This window comes from Hesperophylax consimilis, chromosome 1, assembly GCF_061612785.1.
Source record: "Hesperophylax consimilis isolate HC1 chromosome 1, BYU_Hcon_1.0, whole genome shotgun sequence".
In the NCBI taxonomy this organism is placed as follows: Eukaryota; Metazoa; Arthropoda; class Insecta; order Trichoptera; family Limnephilidae; genus Hesperophylax; species Hesperophylax consimilis.
This window is the reverse complement of record NC_142836.1, coordinates 4,125,320-4,145,798: the sequence shown is the minus strand read 5'-3', so window position 1 is coordinate 4,145,798 and position 20,479 is coordinate 4,125,320. Positions and strand designations below refer to the sequence as shown.

Sequence of the window (20,479 nt, the reverse complement as noted above, 5' to 3'; positions counted from 1 at the left end):
TGATATTAATGTACACCTTAAAAAATTTTACTTCATCGTTAATTCTGCAATTGAACAATTTGTTCCTTTAACGACTTACAGAGAAACTCTATACCCAAAATGGTTCTCAAAAGACCTGATAGACTTAATTTACCTCAAAAAATTATCTCATAAGAGATTCAAACAAAGTCGCCTGGCCATCGATTATACTGCGTTTCAAAAATTGAGGGCAGAGTGCAATAAGCTCTCCGCAAAATGTTACAAAAATTACATTAGTGATGTCGAAGGCTCTATCATGGACGACTCAAATTTCTTTTGGAAATATGTTAAATCCCAAAAAGAAAATGGTACTTACATACCTAGTAGTGTGTCATTCGATTCTAAATTATCCCAAAATCTTCAGGAAACTGTTAATCTTTTTGCTGATTTTTTTAGCGGCGTTTACATTAATGCAAGTGAAGACAGCAATATTTCGTGCTTTGATTTGGTTGAAACTCTTGATATATCTGACTGTAATGTAACCATAGACGATATTATATCTAAGCTGAAGAGTCTTGATTCCCGAAAATCCGCAGGACCTGATAATGTTCCGCCCAGGTTTTTAGTAAATTGTATGCATACATTGTCATATCCTATTCATAAGTTATTTACAAAGTCACTCTCATCAGGTGTATTCCCGGACCTTTGGAAGTTTAGTCTTTTAACGCCCATTTTCAAAAAAGGTAATAAGAGCGAAGTAACAAATTATAGGCCAATATGTATAATGTCTACTTTACCCAAACTTTTTGAAAGCCTAGTACTAGATAAGTTGATATCCCGAATCAATCGAACCATCTCTCCCCTTCAACATGGATTCATTAAAGGTAGATCTACTCTTACCAATTTGATATTGTACACGAATGATATTGTTAATGCCCTTAATGCATCACATCAAACTGATTCCATATATACTGACTTCAGTAAGGCATTTGATAAAGTAAACCACAAAATATTATTACGTAAACTAAAATTGTTGGGAATAAGAGGGAGCATGTTGGAATGGTTTAAGAGTTATCTATTAGGAAGGTACTTAGCAGTCAAGATAGATTCGTTTACTTCTTATACATTTGCTGCCTCGAGCGGAGTACCACAGGGATCTCACTTGGGCCCAATATTATTTTGTTTGTTTATCAATGATATTGTTAATATTTTTACTAATGTTAAAGTCCTGTTATTTGCCGACGATCTGAAGATATACAGAATAATCAAAGACGATGACGATCGCGCAATTTTGCAGTTGAACCTTAATAAACTATGTGCGTGGTGTTCTGTCAATGATTTGCAACTAAATTTAGGTAAATGCCAGATTATCAGTTTTTACAAAGGCAAAAATCCACTTAATTTTTCCTATTTTATGAATGGTGCTAATCTTCTTCGTGTATCACAGATTCGTGATCTTGGTGTTATATTCCACGAGAGTCTACAGTTTAACGAACACATCGATGAAATAACAAGCGATGCGATGAGAATACTAGGTTTTATTTTGAGAATGGGAGCAAATTTTAAAAGTATGTCAACATTAAAACATCTGTATTGCTCGTTAGTACGAAGCAAATTAGAATACAATTCCACCGTATGGTCACCGTACTACAAGGTCCATTCTCAATCATTAGAAAAGGTACAAAATAAATTCCTTCGGTACATTAATTTTAAAATGAAAATTCCAATCGAATTTATAAATTACAATAACTTGCTTGCTGAAACTAAACTTCTTAAATTATCTGATAGAAGAGTGTTAATTGATTTGCTATTTTTATTCAAAATTATTAAATCTTTAATTGACAGCCCTAATTTGTTGGAACTTATTTGCATTAATGTTCCTGCTAGGCAAACTCGCAGTAAAGATACTTTTAAATTTAACAAGAACCTCAACACTAATTATTCTATTTTTTCACCAATTCCTAGAATTCACAACCTTGCGAATAAATACTGTGAACTTATAGATATGTTTGGTTTTGACAATTTTGTGAGCTTTAAAAGGCAACTTATTTCGATTCTATCGGCTAATAATTAACTTTTATAGCTTTAATAATTTTATTACATCTTCTCCCATTCGAAACCTTTCAAGTAAATTATATCCATATTTGTTTGTTTTTTATTTGCTCTACTATACACTTATAATTGTATGCATATACCTACTAACTACTTTTTATACATAACACTATGTTCCATCTCAGATCTTATTATTTCTTATTCATGTCGATATTGCTAAATTCTATTAGTTTTTGCTTTTTACAGGTGCAACTCTTATTTTGTTATTTTTTTTTTTTTTTTTTTATTTTTTTTTTTTAAATCTCTGTTATAATGTTCTTTACCTCACGAGTAAGTTACACTCTAATTTATATTGGTTTATCGATTTGTTAAACTCACAATTAATACTGGGTTTAAACACACCCACTTACTTACTTTTTATGTTGAACTTTCTTTTACTTACTATTTCATGCTTGGGTATATTTTATATTGAATCCATCTTATTAGTGTTTTGCTAATTTGCACAAAATTTTATTATATGTGTTGCTTTCTTACAATTAACTCCATTTATCTTCTTATGTTCAATTATTGTAATCAATGTAAATGTATATTTTCATGTAAAAGCCCATTAGGGCGTAAATAAAATAATAAATAAATAAATAAATAAATAAATAAATATATAAACCTTTCGGAATAAATTCCCCAAATGATAGCGAAAACCCTATCATCGAATATACATTGCCGAATTTAAAAGAACTAAGCGCACAGACAGACGCAAACAGCGAAATTATTTTAATATAACAAAGAAGATAATATTACATTACGATTACTTGGAAAAATTCAATTTATTTATTGCATCTCACTTTACATAAATCACGTTTTTTCTCATAAAAATCAACCTCACTATGAATAAGCCTATATCGAGGTTAACAATTTACATTTGAGTGAAGTAAATATAGAGTAATCACAAACGTTAAGTAATACTACATACAAAATAAAATATTTCAAAAAGAAAGAAAAAATTTTCTATCTGATGAGTTTTATTTTAGTTTATTTTATTTTTTTTACCAGATGGGTAATTTGACAGTATATTGTAACAATATTTGAACCATAACTAATTATTAATCATTATTCCCAAGAAGAAACGAATAGATAATAAAGACAGCTAGGGTGACATTCAGTTTTAATATTATTATTTAAGAAAGGAAAAGGATGAAAAAATATTAAGACAATTGTCTGTCAATACAAACATATCAATTAACTTTTTAAATGTATTCATGGGTACAATTGTGTATATGTACATCTCATAAACACCATTAATGTTAGAGATTTCCACAATACGAACTCTTTTACAAAACCAAACAACACAATTTAATTTATTTAACTTAGGAGTAACAATTTTCTATATTTTACAGACTTTTCTTGTGTACGATTTTCAACGATGACCAAAATTCGAACATAAACAAATGATACTGGCGTCTGTCTTCTTTTTTCAAATCTTCTTCCTCGCTTTCTTCTAAGGCAAGACTTTTAAGAACGGAACAAAAACAAGGGATCTAAGCAGTTTGAGTAGGAACTGAACTTTTGAATAGTCATAAAACTGTTTTAATATTAAACAACAACCACGTTTATAGCATTGATTCCTGAGATTTTGATTTCTTTCGGGAATGGAATTCTTATTTTATTTTTCCTCAATATGTATCATTCTGTCACCCAGTCTAGATATCCTCTTAGGTTTGAGCCTTGTTATTTTGCGAGACCTTAATGCTTACTATTTTGGCCCCTAGTGGGGTCCAAAAAAGTACCTGTCCGCCTCCCCCTGATTCCATCTCCTTAGGCCAGATCATTTTAGGCCTCTACCGGAAGTCCAATCTTGAAGCAGACTCGACTGTACCCATATATTAAAATCATATTTACTTAAGGTAATTTTTCATAAAAACGGCGCTGTATAAATTATCTAATTATTATTTTATTACTAGGGAATCCAACCTGCAACCTATCACCTTATTTACCTATAATCAAATTGAAAATCTAAATTTGTTTATCTGGGGTGGAAGTTCTTAACGGAATTTCATTCAGCAAGTGTACGTCTGTACATTTATAACATATTGATTTTATTTGTTTCTACTTGCTCCAGGGTGGAAGATTCCTTCAATTGCGAGCTGGACTACCTGCTGAAAAATTTGCTTCAAAAAGCTTTATTTTTATGTTTATTACCTATGAAAAATATCTCAATACCTAGAAAATTTTCAACCTTTCCCTTCCGTCACTTTAAGTCATTCCATCTCACAACATTACCATATTTACGGAGCCGCAACCAAAACAAGTAAAATATTTTATGTAAAACCAAACAAAGAGATATCCGTTATCCTTGCACGCCTAAAATAAAACGTGTTAAATATTACATGTTACAGAACAATGCAAAATATGGGACACACCTTCAAAAATTTCAAGGTTTATAAAATCTCACACATTCGTTATTCGGTCACTGTGTCAAAAAAAGACAAAAGCAAAAAAGGCGTGTTATATTTTTTCCATGGATGCTAAAGTTTCGCGTGTCGCTATCCTTTCAACCTAATGATGTCTGCCGGGACCCTATCTCTCTCCATTAGCTCTGCCTGTAAACTTAACTGGAAAGGTTCGACCTTTATTTACGAGGTGGAATCAGGTCATTCAAATGTCTCCTAGCGAAGGCGAGAAATGCTACCCTGAGGCACTCCCAGCCGAGAACAGGGACACGGGGCTAATAGCCGATAAAGACTTGATTGAAGAAAGGTTTGCGCAGATTGATAGCTAGATTCGCTCCTAACTATTTCTATTTATACTTGGAGCTTTGTCATGTCTTTCAATACTGCCTGGTTTGAGACCATCTGAACAATTTACAATATATGTATGAAACATATTTATCTTTCGACGAAAAATGTATTCTCACATTGAACGATTTACGTACCTACGTCATATGTTAAACGCTGACATCAGTATGTAATAATAATAATAATTTCATAATTTGCTTAGCACCATTTTTGTGAAAAATCAAGGGCGTTGAACAAATATGACTTCAATGGCTCTGTCTATTTAAATACATAAAGATGCAGAACATTAACCAGGAGGTCACTTCAGATAAATATACATAGTTTTATTGTTTGAGCTTGGAGAATATTTCTCATTTCGCATGCAGAGGATGCAATAAAAAACACTGAATTGCATGATTTGCCGTTGCTATTTGATCCGTCTTTACTATTATTTGTAAGTGACAAAAGTAAAGTGAAATTTATTCAAAATATTAACGTTTAATTTCCAGAGCGATTTAATAAAAAATTGACCTAAAAAGCTTCTATTTAGGTTTATTTGGTGTAGTGGTAGGGAGTTATACCATTGGTAAAAATATAACTTTAAAAATAATGCTAATCCTACATCTTAGTTTTTATTGAAAAAAATATTTTAAGGAAAATTTTTTTTTAAATACTTAATTAAATTATTCCTTTGTTTTGTAGTGCTTATTATAATGGATAATAGAATTGATAAGTTGGAAACATTTTTTTTAATACCATTTTATTTATTTTTATTTATTATTCTTAACTAACTAACTAACCATCAGGCCGTTTTCCCGCAGGGGTAGGCAGAGAGGACGGACCGCCAAAACAACTCGATCTTGGCACACATTCCTTGCCTCATTTACATTCATACCTCGTCTCACACATATTCTTCTATTATTCTGACTATTCACATGGCCCGACGGAAGTATCTGATTCACTAAGTCGTGTCATGTCTTCCTCGAGCGTCCCCGACTTCTACCACCATTCACATTTGCATCGTATATTCTCCTTACCCTCCTTACCCTCCTACATGCCTAAACCATCTAAGCGTCCCTTTCTTGATCTTAGTCATTACGCTTTCATCAGCCTTGCACTCTTTGCGGATCTCCACATTTCTCACACGACCATACATGGTTTTACCACGCAAACGCCTTAGATTTTTTTGTATTATTCTTAACATTACAATATATACTATCTATTGAATACTATAACTAAATTTTTTACCTATTTTTTATCGCAGCGGTTGTATAATATGGAATTTTCCCAAATTTCCTATTCATACTGAAAAAATGTATTTAGTTATTATTAATTTACTTAGAGTCGTTAAGAAAACCAATGGATGGTAAAACGGGCGCTGACCATTTTGTAGTGTAAATCAGAATAAGCCAGCGGGTAAGTCCTACTCTTTATAAAGCACGTAATAAGTACCAACTACCCACCTATACGATATTTCTCCGCTGGCACGCACGCCATGTGGTGTGTGGTGTGTGGTGTGCTCAACCATTTCATTAATTAATTCTGCAGTCTTGAGTGCCTAGTTTTTGTTTTCTCTTTGGAAAACTGAATTCGATAATGCAGAGTAATTTCGGCACGAACTTTGAAAAAGCATCAAATAATGTTGTGAAGACGGAATTTTGACCACCTGGTGATCGAGGATATTCATACAAAATGATGTGAATAGATTTATAAACTATTTGAAGTCCCCGGCAATGCCTGAGATTTACAGTGTTTTTCGAAATCATAGTAATTTTCCTTTCGTTTTGAACGTTAAGTGTGCTAAATTTCACCAAAAAGGATCAGATTTCTTCTTTTAAAGGGTTAGGAGAATCGTGATGGTAATTTTTAGAAATCTTATGTAGAGAATGATTTTTTCCTATTTTGAAGTTCGAGTGTGTAAAATTTCTTCACTCTCGTAACATTACTATAAAGGGTGTATATCTAGGGTGATTCTACATAATTTTAGAAGTTAAAAATATTTGTAACTTTTTTCGACATGACAATGTATGGGAAAATTCTCTTTATAAATATTTTAGTGTCGGAAAAAAAGTAGGAATTTTCGAAGTTATTTATCTTTTTTTCTTCTACCATCATGTAAAATCACCCCTTGAAGTTAATGCACTTTGCCCTTTGGACACCCTGTATAGATTTGTTCATGAAATTATGAAAATAAACCACGCCGGGACAGTCTGTTATTATGTATAGAGATTTTGGATAAGGAAACCTTATTCAAATGGCGAAAAAGTGCAGTTCTTCTTCGGTGAGAGATCACCTCTCAGAATCAAAACTTTGCTATAAATAGCTATTATTTCCATTTAGATAAATTATTTTTTTGTGACAATAATCGATCTTCACTAACATAAATAGTTCGCAGACAAAATAATACATTTCTTGTTTACCAGGTGCTATAAATCACTAGTACGTTTAATTTAGCTACAAATTTGCCTTCAAATGATAAAGGATGCGTGTTCATGTCAAAAGTCAACCCCTAGTGTTACACCTTAATTTAACATTTCTTCCATATCACGGCCAATAAGGTAAAAAAAAATAATATTTTATATTACTAGTGCGCATCCACCTTTGAACATGTTCTCTCCAATGACCAAATTTATTTATTATTTATTTGTGGTTTTTAAATAGTTACCTATGTTATAACACAATCCTTATACATATTTTATTTTTGAAAATCATTATTTTGATATGAATATAAGATGAAATTTGATTCGATTTCCTTTGATAATACGCCAAATGTTTTAATTACTCCGTACAAGAATTTTTATCTCTGGGTTTTTTTTCTGAAGGGAAGTCTTGTTTCTTTTTCTTATCCTCGTGTCGTACGTGTTTTTAAGCTGCAGATTTAACTCGGATATCTGTTTTTCTTTCCTGTAATTTTCATAGTTTTATTTTGTAGTATAGCTATTTAATTCAGTAATCCATTTTTGGTTAAGAATAGAATTCAGGTGCAGTAAGCGTTTGGTAGATTGACGAGAAAAACCTCCCCCTATTTCTTCTATGGAAAAATTATTTTCTCTGTAATGTGTACGTTAGGGAATACAGTGACTAAAAAAACATGCAAAAAACGAATTATTAAATGGGTTATGATTTGGTTTTATAAATCAGAGAAAGAGTCACGAAAAAAACAAAATGTTTATTCCGTGTAATAAACCTTCGGAGGGGGTGGGTCAATGTGCCGCCTCAGATCCCGCGATAAGGGTACATTTTCTTTCCCTGCAAACTATTTTTCCCAACAATCAATACTTATAAGGAGCATACACACTTCCTAGGCCTTTCCTGATTTTCTTGGTTTATTTATTTCATTTACAAATTCAAATTAGGTTCACCAGTCTTAAAAATGTTGTATAATTTTTCGGTAATAGGAAAATATGGCAGTTGTAAATTACCTTAGCTCTAATTATTACAGCGTGCACGGATAAAAATGAGTAATACTAGTTTATTAAGAATCTCTTCAAAATATTGCTAATCCGGTTAAGAACTGGATTCCAGTAATTACAAATTAATTAACAGGTTTCGCGTGCTCATAAAAATCAGAATATTTTGAATTTCATCATGATATCTTATCAACTCTTATACACTTGCAAAAGTATAATTAAGGAAGTGTCCAATCCGAAAAGTTAGTTTGAGCTAAAAATAATATTCTAATAGCTGCTCCATCTGGGTGCCGTGTGGTTGATTTTTATTTAAAAAAAAATAAATTACTGTATTTGCATTTCTTGAAAACGTACATTATTTTATATTATGGCAAATAACCATTCCATTGAGACCGTTATGAATAAACAATTCATTAAAATTCTACCAAAAACGATTATGCAGACGAAAAAAATCATGAATTGTCTCATTACTTATGTAAAAAAAAATCACATCGCAAAGTCAGTTTACGAAAATTTATTCGACTTAACTTTTTTTTAATTTAGTTCCATTAAGTACTGAAAAGGACACGATTCGGAAAACGTAGTATTTTTTTATTTAAAAAAGGAAAGACAAACATTTCCGGGTAACGAATAACCTGATATTATTTGAAAATCTCCCGCTACCATCACTGCAAGCGGAAAATGTTACTTATGTTGTGACGGAGTACTTGCAAAATTCAATTGACTTTTGGCACAAAGCATTTGCCAAAACAGCGCTAATTAGAAGCTCGCTTTTAGGTGAAATAGGAGGAATTCAGCCGTTTATGTTCGTGACATGTCACAATCGCCCGCAGAGACAAATAAGCTCCGCTGCGGCACGAGTAATAACTGCTAACTGCGCCATGCATTACCTGGACGCCCTTTGAATCCACGTTTCATTCCCCTAATCAGAATTAACCCTTTAGAACTGGCCTTTAGTAGAATTTTTTTAAATTTATTCCACGAATTATAAACTGTAGATGTTTGCTAGATTACAACATTTGATGTATGTATTATTTATATTATATACATACCGAACTGAACACAGAACGTATATACCAGTATTTATGCCTTGGTGATAATTCGTGAGAAAAGTTTCCTGTCCGCTAAGAAGATGTCATTGTCCGTATTCTTAAAATTAAGTAAAAAATAAATTTAACTCTCCTTTAAGTGTCGTATTTCTGACTCATCAAAGTGCCATGTTTTCGCCTATTTGCGAGATCACCTTTCAACTTTCCTAGTAATGATTTTGATAAATATGTTAAATAGTATAGTAGCTCTGTAATAGTAAGGTGACTACTACTTATCTATACTTCCTCCATTACAGTAACTCTAGACATTTTTTGAAGTGACAACACAACAGTTTCTAATTATATAGGATAACCTACACCTTTGCCATAAGTCACCCCTCAGTAGGGTGTATCGATTTTTAACTTTTTTTTTGTTTTCAAATTCCAAGTTGAAATAAAGTTGCTACTAGGTACCACAACTTACCACAATTTTTTTTGGATTTTTAAAAAAATGTTTAGGTCTCCCGCACAAGGCCTAAAGTTTTAATTTTTTTCAAAAAAATATCAATTTTTTTTTTAATTTAAAAAAATAAATTCATAACTTTTTTGTTTATTCCAAGTTAAATAACAGTAATATTAGGGCATAAAAATAAGTACGAAACGGTTTTTTTTAATAAAATATGGTATTTTGGTCTCCCGCACAAGCCCTAAAGTTTGTTAATTTTGATGAAATTTTGTAATTTTGTGTACATATATGAACCATGTTTTTTTTAAGTTTAAGCCACCGGAATTAATTGTACTTTTCTTACAGAAGGCATAAAATGAGACAATATATATATACATAATTCTTATATACATACAGTAAAAATATATACCACATATATACTATATATATATAATATGTTTTATACCTGAAAAAAGATAGTTGGACGGTGTAAATTGTATGAGAAAGGTGTTGAAAGAAACTAATGTTATTTGCTATTACTGTTGTTTTTTACAAAAGTATAAAAGGTTATAACATGTCATAAAATGTAGTATAAAAACTAAGTACAAAATGTTGCTGATTACTTTCCATACGACATGAGTGGCAGTTTTCTTGTTCTACTGCAAATTTACTGACTTGTTTAAGTATTCGTCCTTTCATCTTGGCTTCAAAACCTTAAATCAAAGTTATGTATAGTATTTACATAGGCCTAGTGAAAATTTTATAAATGTTATTACAGTTCCCAAATGAAATTTCAATTTAATATGGAAGACAATTCTATTGCTGAAGAGTTGGCCAAACGAAACCCCGGCAACATCTCGCACGCCAGGTGGCTTACTCTGGCAAATCGAGTCCTTCGTTTGTATGTAGCCACCGATGATCCGACCCCTCAGCTAAGAAAGCTTGCAGAGTTCATAATGAAGGTCTACATACCATCATGGTTCTCAATTAAGTGCAATCCCCAAATCCCGCAAGCTTCCATTCATTTTTTTAAAATGATTCTTTTCCGCAATTACTTGGAAGATGAGCTAAGAAAAGTCGCCCATGCAACGTTACAGAGAAATGCTTTCATGGCTCACCCAGAGCATGTTTTGATAGCTATGCTGTTCGATGAACGAAAACATATCAGAGCCTTGGCTTATAAGGGAATCCAGAAAGCTCGCGCAACCGAAAGGAAAGGGGTAAGGGTATTTAAACCCCCTCAGATCAATTTTGATGCCGAAGACTATATAGATATGATTGACTGGCGATCCACTTCAGTAACCGAACCCCTTCTTGTTACTGATATGAGCCTAGAAGAGTTGGAGTCAATTGCGGAAACTGGCAAAAGTGGAAGGGTTGAATTTAGAATTCCTTCTCACACTCAAGCGGTGGAACGAATTGTCAAGAAAGTCACAGAAGCTTTAAAGCGAGTATGTGGACTGATCGAAAGAGATGGTTTTATCCGTGTCAGACTGGAAGACCGTAAAGAGCTACCAACGTTCGAGACCAAGAGCCAGTACAAAACCTCTGCAAAGGATTAGAATTTAAGTAAGTTTTTTCGACTATTTTGTAGTTATAATGTTTCTAAATAACGTCTTTATCATACTGTCTTCTATATTAAATTGAAATTTCATTTGGGAACTGTAATAACATTTATAAAATTTTCACAAGGCCTATGTAAAAACTATAGGTACATAATTTTGATTTAAGGTTTTGAAGCCAAGATGAAAGGACGAATACTTAAACAAGTCAGTAAATTTGCAGTAGAACAAGAAAACTGCCACTCATGTCGTATGGAAAGTAATCAGCAACATTTTGTACTTAGTTTTTATACTACATTTTATGACATGTTATAACCTTTTATACTTTTGTAAAAAACAACAGTAATAGCAAATAACATTAGTTTCTTTCAACACCTTTCTCATACAATTTACACCGTCCAACTATCTTTTTTCAGGTATAAAACATATTATATATATATATATATATATATAGTATATATGTGGTATATATTTTTACTGTATGTATATAAGAATTATGTATATATATATTGTCTCATTTTATGCCTTCTGTAAGAAAAGTACAATTAATTCCAGTGGCTTAAACTTAAAAAAAACATGGTTCATATATGTACACAAAATTACAAAATTTCATCAAAATTAACAAACTTTAGGGCTTGTGCGGGAGACCAAAATACCATATTTTATTAAAAAAAACCGTTTCGTACTTATTTTTATGCCCTAATATTACTGTTATTTAACTTGGAATAAACAAAAAAGTTATGAATTTATTTTTTTAAATTAAAAAAAAAATTGATATTTTTTGAAAAAAATTAAAACTTTAGGCCTTGTGCGGGAGACCTAAACATTTTTTTAAAAATCCAAAAAAAATTGTGGTAAGTTGTGGTACCTAGTAGCAACTTTATTTCAACTTGGAATTTGAAAACAAAAAAAAGTTAAAAATCGATACACCATAATGTATATAAGAATTATGTATATATATATTGTCTCATTTTATGCCTTCTGTAAGAAAAGTACAATTAATTCCGGTGGCTTAAACTTTAAAAAAACATGGTTCATATATGTACACAAAATTACAAAATTTCATCAAAATTAACAAACTTTAGGGCTTGTGCGGGAGACCAAAATACCATATTTTATAAAAAAAACCGTTTCTTACTTATTTTTATGCCCTAATATTACTGTTTTTTAACTTGGAATAAACACAAAAGTTATGAATTTATTTTTTTAAATTTAAAAAAAAATTGATATTTTTTGAAAAAAATTAAAACTTTAGGCCTTGTGCGGGAGACCTACACATTTTTTTAAAAATCCAAAAAAAATTGTGGTAAGTTGTGGTACCTAGTAGCAACTTTATTTCAACTTGGAATTTGAAAACAAAAAAAAAGTTAAAAATCGATACACCCTACCCCTCAGTGGTTTGCTACGTTTGGTAAGTTAGCAGGGGTTCTCTGGTTCATGGGGTGAAGTTTGTCCAGGTCTTGGGGCGGGTTGCGTCTGACCATTAGCTGCGTTGCAGGCTGGATTGGGAGAACCCTTTTGAAGGATAGGGACCTTTGACCCTCCATACAGCATCTCCAAGTATGGAATGGGCCTCGAGGGAAATTATTTTCCACATGGCCTCCTACCTAAAAATTATGTTAAAAAAAATTCTTCAACATAATTGTCAGTATTAGTTAAAATTTAATTATTAACCCATAAATCAATCAACTTTTGCAAAGAAACTATTAATTTTGTCTTGTGGCTAATTATATTAAACTAATCTTGATAATGCACGCCAGTTACCTTCCTGGATGTGTTCACCTTCGCTAATAGAAAAAGATCACGAACATCGACAGTATAAATAATTTTCCCCTACTATCAGAACAGCGCTTTGCTTCAAATTATAGATAAAATACCTTACATCCGAATTGCTTCAGTTGCAAGTTTAAACTCCATGTTTATTACTCTGAGTGGTAAATTTAATCATTTCAGCTCTTTATAATATAAAATTTTGTTTGCTTTATGATGAAAATGCTTTTTACCAAATGATTTCGTCGTTCTCATTTACAAATTTAAAAATTATACCCATTTTTCTAACATTGCATTAATCTTAAGATTGTCCCTAATAGTTACACCAAATCAATTTAAATCTAACCATTTTTAGTGGCGTACCTTGATGAGGTTTGCACACTGTTCATCAAAATATACATAAAATATATTAATATTGGCGCCGACTCGTGGAAATTCTGAATATTCAGTATTAATAAAATACTTGCTCCATGATCGTTGCCAATCATAAAATAAATAAATAGAGAAAATTTATCTTTCGAATAAACCTTAAAAATTCAATTATTGACAGATTCAGATTGTTTCACAGAATTCGAACAATTCATCAAATCTTGATTTTCAAGTTCTGTGAAGGTTCTATTCAAGTTCTGAAATTACATAATTATTTGCCAGCTGTTTCACAAAACTGAAATAATAACAGCACTTGAATAAAACGTTAAATTTACTTTAAAAACTTCAATGTAATTTTTACAAATAATGTCTTATTCGTAAAAATAGAAAAAAAAAGTCAAAATTAAAAAAAAAAATTAATCAATAAATTAAGTACATAAGGGTCAGAAGTATATAAAGAAATATGTATGCAGAATAAAAATACCATAGCATGTAAGTGGTTATTACAAATGGTTTTAAGTTAATAAGCATATAATATAAAAATTGAAAATATAATCACAAAGTCAAAATTTCGCAGAAATCAATGAGAACAAATATATCATATAACGTCATAATCGTTGAAATAAAATATATGTTAAGTCAAAATATATAAAAATAATTTAGTTAGAATCTAAAAATTGATGAAAAACAAAATATTATATGATCCGTATTAAAAAGTAAGAAAATGAAACCATTAAGAGTAGGGTATAGAAAGTTTAGATTTTTGTGAGAGTTATCAATTACGATGAGATTGCTAGTAACTTATTGAGGAAAGTCCGTTTTTTGTTAGGTAACCAAGTATTGATTTTTTTATGTAACCATATGAGGTTTTATGAGTTATGTAGTAATTGTAGTATGTTTAACTTTGTGCAAAATTGCTTGTAAAAATGCAAAAAAACTTGTAGGCACAAATAATGACAATTGAAAAGATACGAATAAACCAAATTTTCAAAATTTTCGTTATCAAATATGTTATTGGGAATATAAAAACAACTAGCGTAGTATTTTCTCATTTTTGATTATATTCAAAAATGTATATTATCCGAAGTCCCCTGATAAAATAATGGACTGATTATACTAATTATGTACAAAAATTATAATGATTTACGAGATAAGATTCATTATATATAGATACTCATTTATAGATAGATACTCATATGCATTATTCTTACACAAAATCGTGAACTGCCTTGTTGATTCATCATATCTGTTAGAAAGGATTGCATTTCGTTGCCCCAAGCAAAACACCAGATCGAACGATTTATTTAGAATACCACATTGTAAATCCAAATACGCGCAAAACTCTGTAATAGTACGTATCTGTGAAACTCACATTGCCTCTAGAGATGTAGACATTTTCAACCATAACTTGATATCATATAAAATTCAGCTTAATAAATTAATAAATTAAAATACTTTTATTTTATTCGTATTTTTTTGTTGTTGTGAAAATTACATTATTATCACCCGTAGTGAATAGTATAGCTATGCGAAAAGTTGTATTTTTTACTATTTGTTTTTAATTTTATGTATTTCTTTATTATGTTTATTTTTTTGTCATTTAATATGTTGTGCAGGTAAAAAATACAAAATCAACATTTAACTCAATGGAACTTAATTGGTCTAGAACATATGAATGTTTATTGTTATAATTTTTACTGTACGACTGTTTGCTTCCTAAATAAAAATAAATAAATAAAAAAATAAAATAAAATACTCAGTTATTTTTAAGAAGATCAATTCTTTAATGTCGATTGACTTTTTTAAAACATTCGTGCAGTGATGGAGGTCAGTGAAATTAAACAATTGTAATTGAATTGACCCAAATTAAACCATTATACACCTATTGTCTATTAACAACTGTCTTTGGCGCCATATTCATATAAGGGTTTTGAAACACGCTCTGTCAATGATCTTATTTTGAAGAGTTCAAATTAAATAACACCTTTCACGATAATAATTGAAAAAATGAACAAAATAGGTTAATTATATTTGTGTTATTTTTTCGGTTCTAATGAACGATTGTAAGCAACATAAACCGAATTTCCGCAAAGGTTAAATAGATAGATAAAATCCTCTAGCCTGTGGTTTTATCATAATAATATGTAACATCTGCCAACTGACATCAGCAGGGACGTCCCTGAGCACAGCGGCGCCTTATGCTAATAAAAATTTAAAGTGTGCTGCATTAAGTATTTTCATACTTAGTTCCTTGGCGCCTTGGCAAATCGGCACCCGGAGCAGACCGCTCCATTTGCAACTGTAAAGGGCAAGCCCTGGACATGGACTGCCCAACAGACTAACAATGGACACTTTACCGTTGTCCAAAAAGTTGGCGAAAAATAATCAAAAAATCAATGACAATATTACGTTTAGCCGTAGAAATCTTAAATCACACGTGTTTGGAATTGATCAAATTAATGAATATCTCATCTTGCTCGTGACCATTAAATTTAGATAATATAAAAGCGGACCAGAAAGCTTAGGATTTGATAGATTATAAAAAAAAACAATAGTTTCAAGTGAACAATAAGTACTTATAACGTATAATAATGATTATCTTGCGTGATGTTACAGGTACCCAACCTGCTCGGTGGCTCGCAATTCTCACATAAGGCAAGCGTAAATAAATACCTCCCCTAATGTGAGCTTCGAACCCATTGGTATATTATCACTTAACCTCGATAAATCAGCGGACCACGAAGGAAAATATTCGACTGTGGCAGCTTTCCAGGCAGATAAAACCCACCCTTATAATTTGCTCAAATGCCAATCGCTGCCCTACAATACGAGCAAGGTTAAAATAATTCAATGCCATAGAAGCAAAACGGATATTTTTAGCACTTTTAAGTCGATTACCGTTTCGCCACGCGGACGACTTCCAAACAGTTATTTTATTTTCATCTGTCCTACTTATTTAAACTGGTTTATTAAATTAATAATAAATGTATATGTACATATTAAATAACTCAATCTTACTTACATAACCCTTCGGGTTTTTAAATATTTAGAGACTGTTATGGAATATGATATTTGTCCTTTTATTAATGTCCTTTCGAGGCCTGAAGGGTTAATTTTAATTAGTAATGACAATTCAAGAGTAATTAATAGATCTAAAGAACTTAAATTTAAAAACAAACTAAAATTCGCATAAGCCTATTAAAATTGTGAAAATAGTCCTGAAAGACTTGATGGAAAATAGTCAATACCTACCTGCTTATGATTTAAGCTTTTTGCAGGTCAAACTATATTAAGAGTCACGATTAACAACCATTTGCTGTGTCTACCTTATTAAAAATAAAATATATACTTTATTGTCTAATTATTCAACCTTTTTATTTATAGGTCCAGCCCCTGCAGGAGGTTTTGCTTCAATAGTATGGATTCATTCAGGAGACTTCTTACGAGGGAGCCCTTACGATATCAACCCCTTTCAGCTAGTTTCAAAACAAAAGGTAAACCATTAACAAAGGTTTTATTTGAATTTTTTATCCACTCGAGTGATTTTAGGCATATTATGCCGGGCTTGCAAAACCACTTGAGTGACCGCACGCGATAATATGCCATTTTTGACTCGCAGAATTCACGCATTTACTATTTTTTAATAATTTTTTCATAAATTTTACAAATAAAAGATGAACGGTAAAATATTAGTGAATTCATTTGCTATATAGCAATATAATCAGTTTATATATCTCCGTCTTAAAATTCAGAGACATGATTTTTTTAATGAAAGCGAGAAATTTCAAAAGAAACTCAAACGCCAACTCATATTCCAGTTATTGACGCGAGCACTGGAGTAGTTATGCAAAGTTATAAAACTATTCCTAATAATTTTATGATTTATCCGGGCATTTTAAACTGCGCTAGTATGTTGGAAATGCTTTTAAAATTATGATCGATAGAAGCCAGCTTAAATGTCGCGTGGAAATTCTCCACATTATAAACAAATTTGTCTCAAAGCTTTTAACGTAATCACAATGACACTTTGACGACTTGCATTCGTATTTATGCTATGCATGACCTAATTTTTCTTGCAATGCTAACTCTTATGTTATTTCATTTGTGATTACAGTTTAATCTGAACAAAAAATTATATACTATTCGAGTAATTTAAAAAAACAATATTAAGTTAACTACTTGCTTTTGTAACGTCGTTAGTAAAGTAAACTAGGCGTTACTGATGATAAGTGTGTTTATTATTTTTCTCATGCAATGTTCCGTTGCTTTATTGCATAAACCTGGTTAACTTCAACTCAAATCCATTGAATAAATCAGTTTTTTAGTTTCTAGGAAATAGGCAATGACCACTCGCAGCCCCTTTACTTGCGGCCAGCCTGCATCTGATAAGGCAGAAAGCTGGCCGTGGTTCGTGTTGCAATCGAAGACCTTTCCAAAGCGGGGAAATTAATCGTGCTATGATTTTTTCAGGTCATCGTGGTGACTATTGCTTACCGGCTCAACATATTTGGTTTCTTCACCACCATGGATGGGGAGGCTCCGGGGAATTTCGGCCTCATGGACCAGTCAGGCGCTCTGGAGTGGGTTAGAAACAACGCAGAAACTTTTGGAGGAAACAAGGATAACGTTTGCATTTTAGGACAAGGTTCGGGAGCGGTCAGCGCCGGTCTTCATCTTATATCCCAAGAGTGGTCGGTCAAAACGTTCCAGAAGGTAATCGCTATGAGTGGAAGCGTTCTTGCACCAAACACCGTGGTCCTTCCTTATAAATATGCTAAAACTGTGAATAGAGTTGCAGAAGCTTTCGGTTGTTTCAGAAAACCGACTGCAGCGCTTATATCTTGCCTAAGAAATGTGAATTCACAGATTATGCTAGAACAAGGAGAACCATTGACAGACTGGGGTCCAATTATTGACGCTGGTTTGAGTAATTCAAGTAAAGCCTTTATTCCTGACTATCCAGTCAAGCTTTTTGAAAGAGGACTGTTTGAGCAGGTGCCCATATTGGTTGGATTCACAGACATGGAGGATGTTTTACTTTTGAACAAAGAAGATGTCGAAGATGCAGGTATAACAAAATCTGAGTACGACACGATGATCAACGATATAGTATTATCAGACTTGGCCGTTGAAAACAATAATGATACATGTTTTACAAATCAACAGCACGTCTTTGAAACTGTTTCATTCTTTTACGATCCAATTCCACCGACAAAAAATGAGACTGTTTTAAGAAAACTTTTCCTCGATTATTACGTCGACAAGAATTATGGAGCCCCTATATACATGATGGCTAAACACATGAGTAAGTTTGCTGCCACATTTGCTTACAGATTTGATCTGAAACCCTTATCTACGGCTGTCAACGAAGGTATCCCCAATTGGATAAGTGTTGCTCACAATTTTGACCTGGTTTTTGTCCTCGGGCTTCCATATCTCGCCTCGCCTCTGGAATTGAATATGTGGGATGATTCAGATAAAAGAATATCTGACATCATAATGAGGATGTGGGCTAACTTTGCAATTTATTCTCACCCCACCAATTCTGGTGTATATATTACTTGGGAACAGTTCATGCCTGATAACCCGGGGTTCCTCATCATAGACAGGAGTTTCAACATGAGTGGCTCGGGCAACATGAATTATAAGTCTTTTGAGTTTTGGAATGATTACTTCCCCAAAGTAATGGACCTTTCTACATTGTGTTGCAATGAAACTAACAACGCAGGATCTGGAATTACGAAGCCTTATTACAGACACACGATAGAAATACTTCTTATTGCATTTTCATTGATTTTCTTTGTTAAAAATTCATAAGTTCACGATAAATGTTTCAGATTTGTTTTTAAAAAAAACTAGTTCTATTTTCGAATAACTTAATGGATAAAAATAGTTACGGAAACCATAAAATGCCTTAGAAGTGTCTTCGTTATCATATATTAGATACACATATAAATATTTTATCATTGTTACACTAGATCATATGACTTATTTAATAAATTAAAATATTAAATCTACCTTTCTTTATTGGTGATAAAAAACTATGTCTCTGAATGCACAATTTTCGTTTACAGAAAATTCAGATCCCTATAAGTTTCGACGATATTCATATATATTTTGTAAAAATTCACCGTTGTATCCGAACCTTCTGGCTTCAACTTAAAATAAAGTGGTGGAAGCAATGTTATTATTTTTCAATCCAATTTATTATTTTATATTTATACTTTTTTTTGATTACATATTGCGTTGTTGTAAGTATGTTCTGAAATCGGCAAATTACCTACTGTTTTTAAAAAAATTACCATTTTAACATTAAAGATTGGTTGTTTCGTAGAATTTGATCAATTCATCATATTTCTAAGTTGATTTTCAGGTTCTATTCAAGTTCTGTCATTATATTATTATTGGTCACAACTCAACATTGAAATTTTATGAATGTTCAAATTCTGTGAAGAAACCCGTCCTAAACAAAAGAAAAACCATTATTTCAAATTCAGAGCTTTTCAAAATTCAAAAAATAATACTGTAGAAAATTAGTATTTTATTTTTTATTTCTTCTATAATAAACGGAGAAAAATAAGTATTGTCAAAATATTAAGTAAGTATTCTTATATTTACCTAATTTTCAAATTATAGGTAATCCAGATAAAAACGGATTTTCCTGATGAACTTTTAGTAAAATAAGAATATACCATCACTATGTCGGAACACGTTTTCGTAAAAATCCTAATATCTACACATTTCGTCATTATATATTATGAAGGCCATTGCAGGTGTATGAACACATGTTCCGATATAGGTATTAATAATTTACTTTACAAAGTTTATCAGGAAACGGGCAGCAATCCCGTGTTTAACCGGATTACTTATAATTTGATGAAATTCTTACTAATTAGCAATACAATGTTTTCTTCGTGTATTAAGAGAAATCCTCTGCGATTGGATTTAGTCAGAAAACAGTATTATATAATTTTATGTCTCCGGTAGCCATTTTAGGTTAAAGTCAGTATCAAAATAATTTAATTTAATTCACCCGCCATAACACAGGGTCATCCCTAGCATGGAGGGTGAAATATCACAAAAAACCACATGTACTCTCTAAATCATGTATCAA

General features: G+C 31.7%; 1 protein-coding gene across 1 annotated transcript in view; it reads left to right on the top strand.

Moving 5' to 3' along the window:
* Window positions 1–19,337, top strand: part of LOC149426148 (carboxylesterase 1C) — a 53,097-nt gene extending 33,760 nt beyond the window's left edge. Inside the window, exons 2-3 of the mRNA XM_089639436.1 lie at window positions 16,750–16,859; window positions 17,836–19,337. Coding sequence (XP_089495562.1) covers window positions 16,750–16,859; window positions 17,836–19,182 — 1,457 coding nt within the window. The 3' untranslated portion in view covers window positions 19,183–19,337. The remainder of the gene's footprint in view (window positions 1–16,749; window positions 16,860–17,835) is intronic.
* Window positions 19,338–20,479: the final 1,142 nt, after the last annotated feature.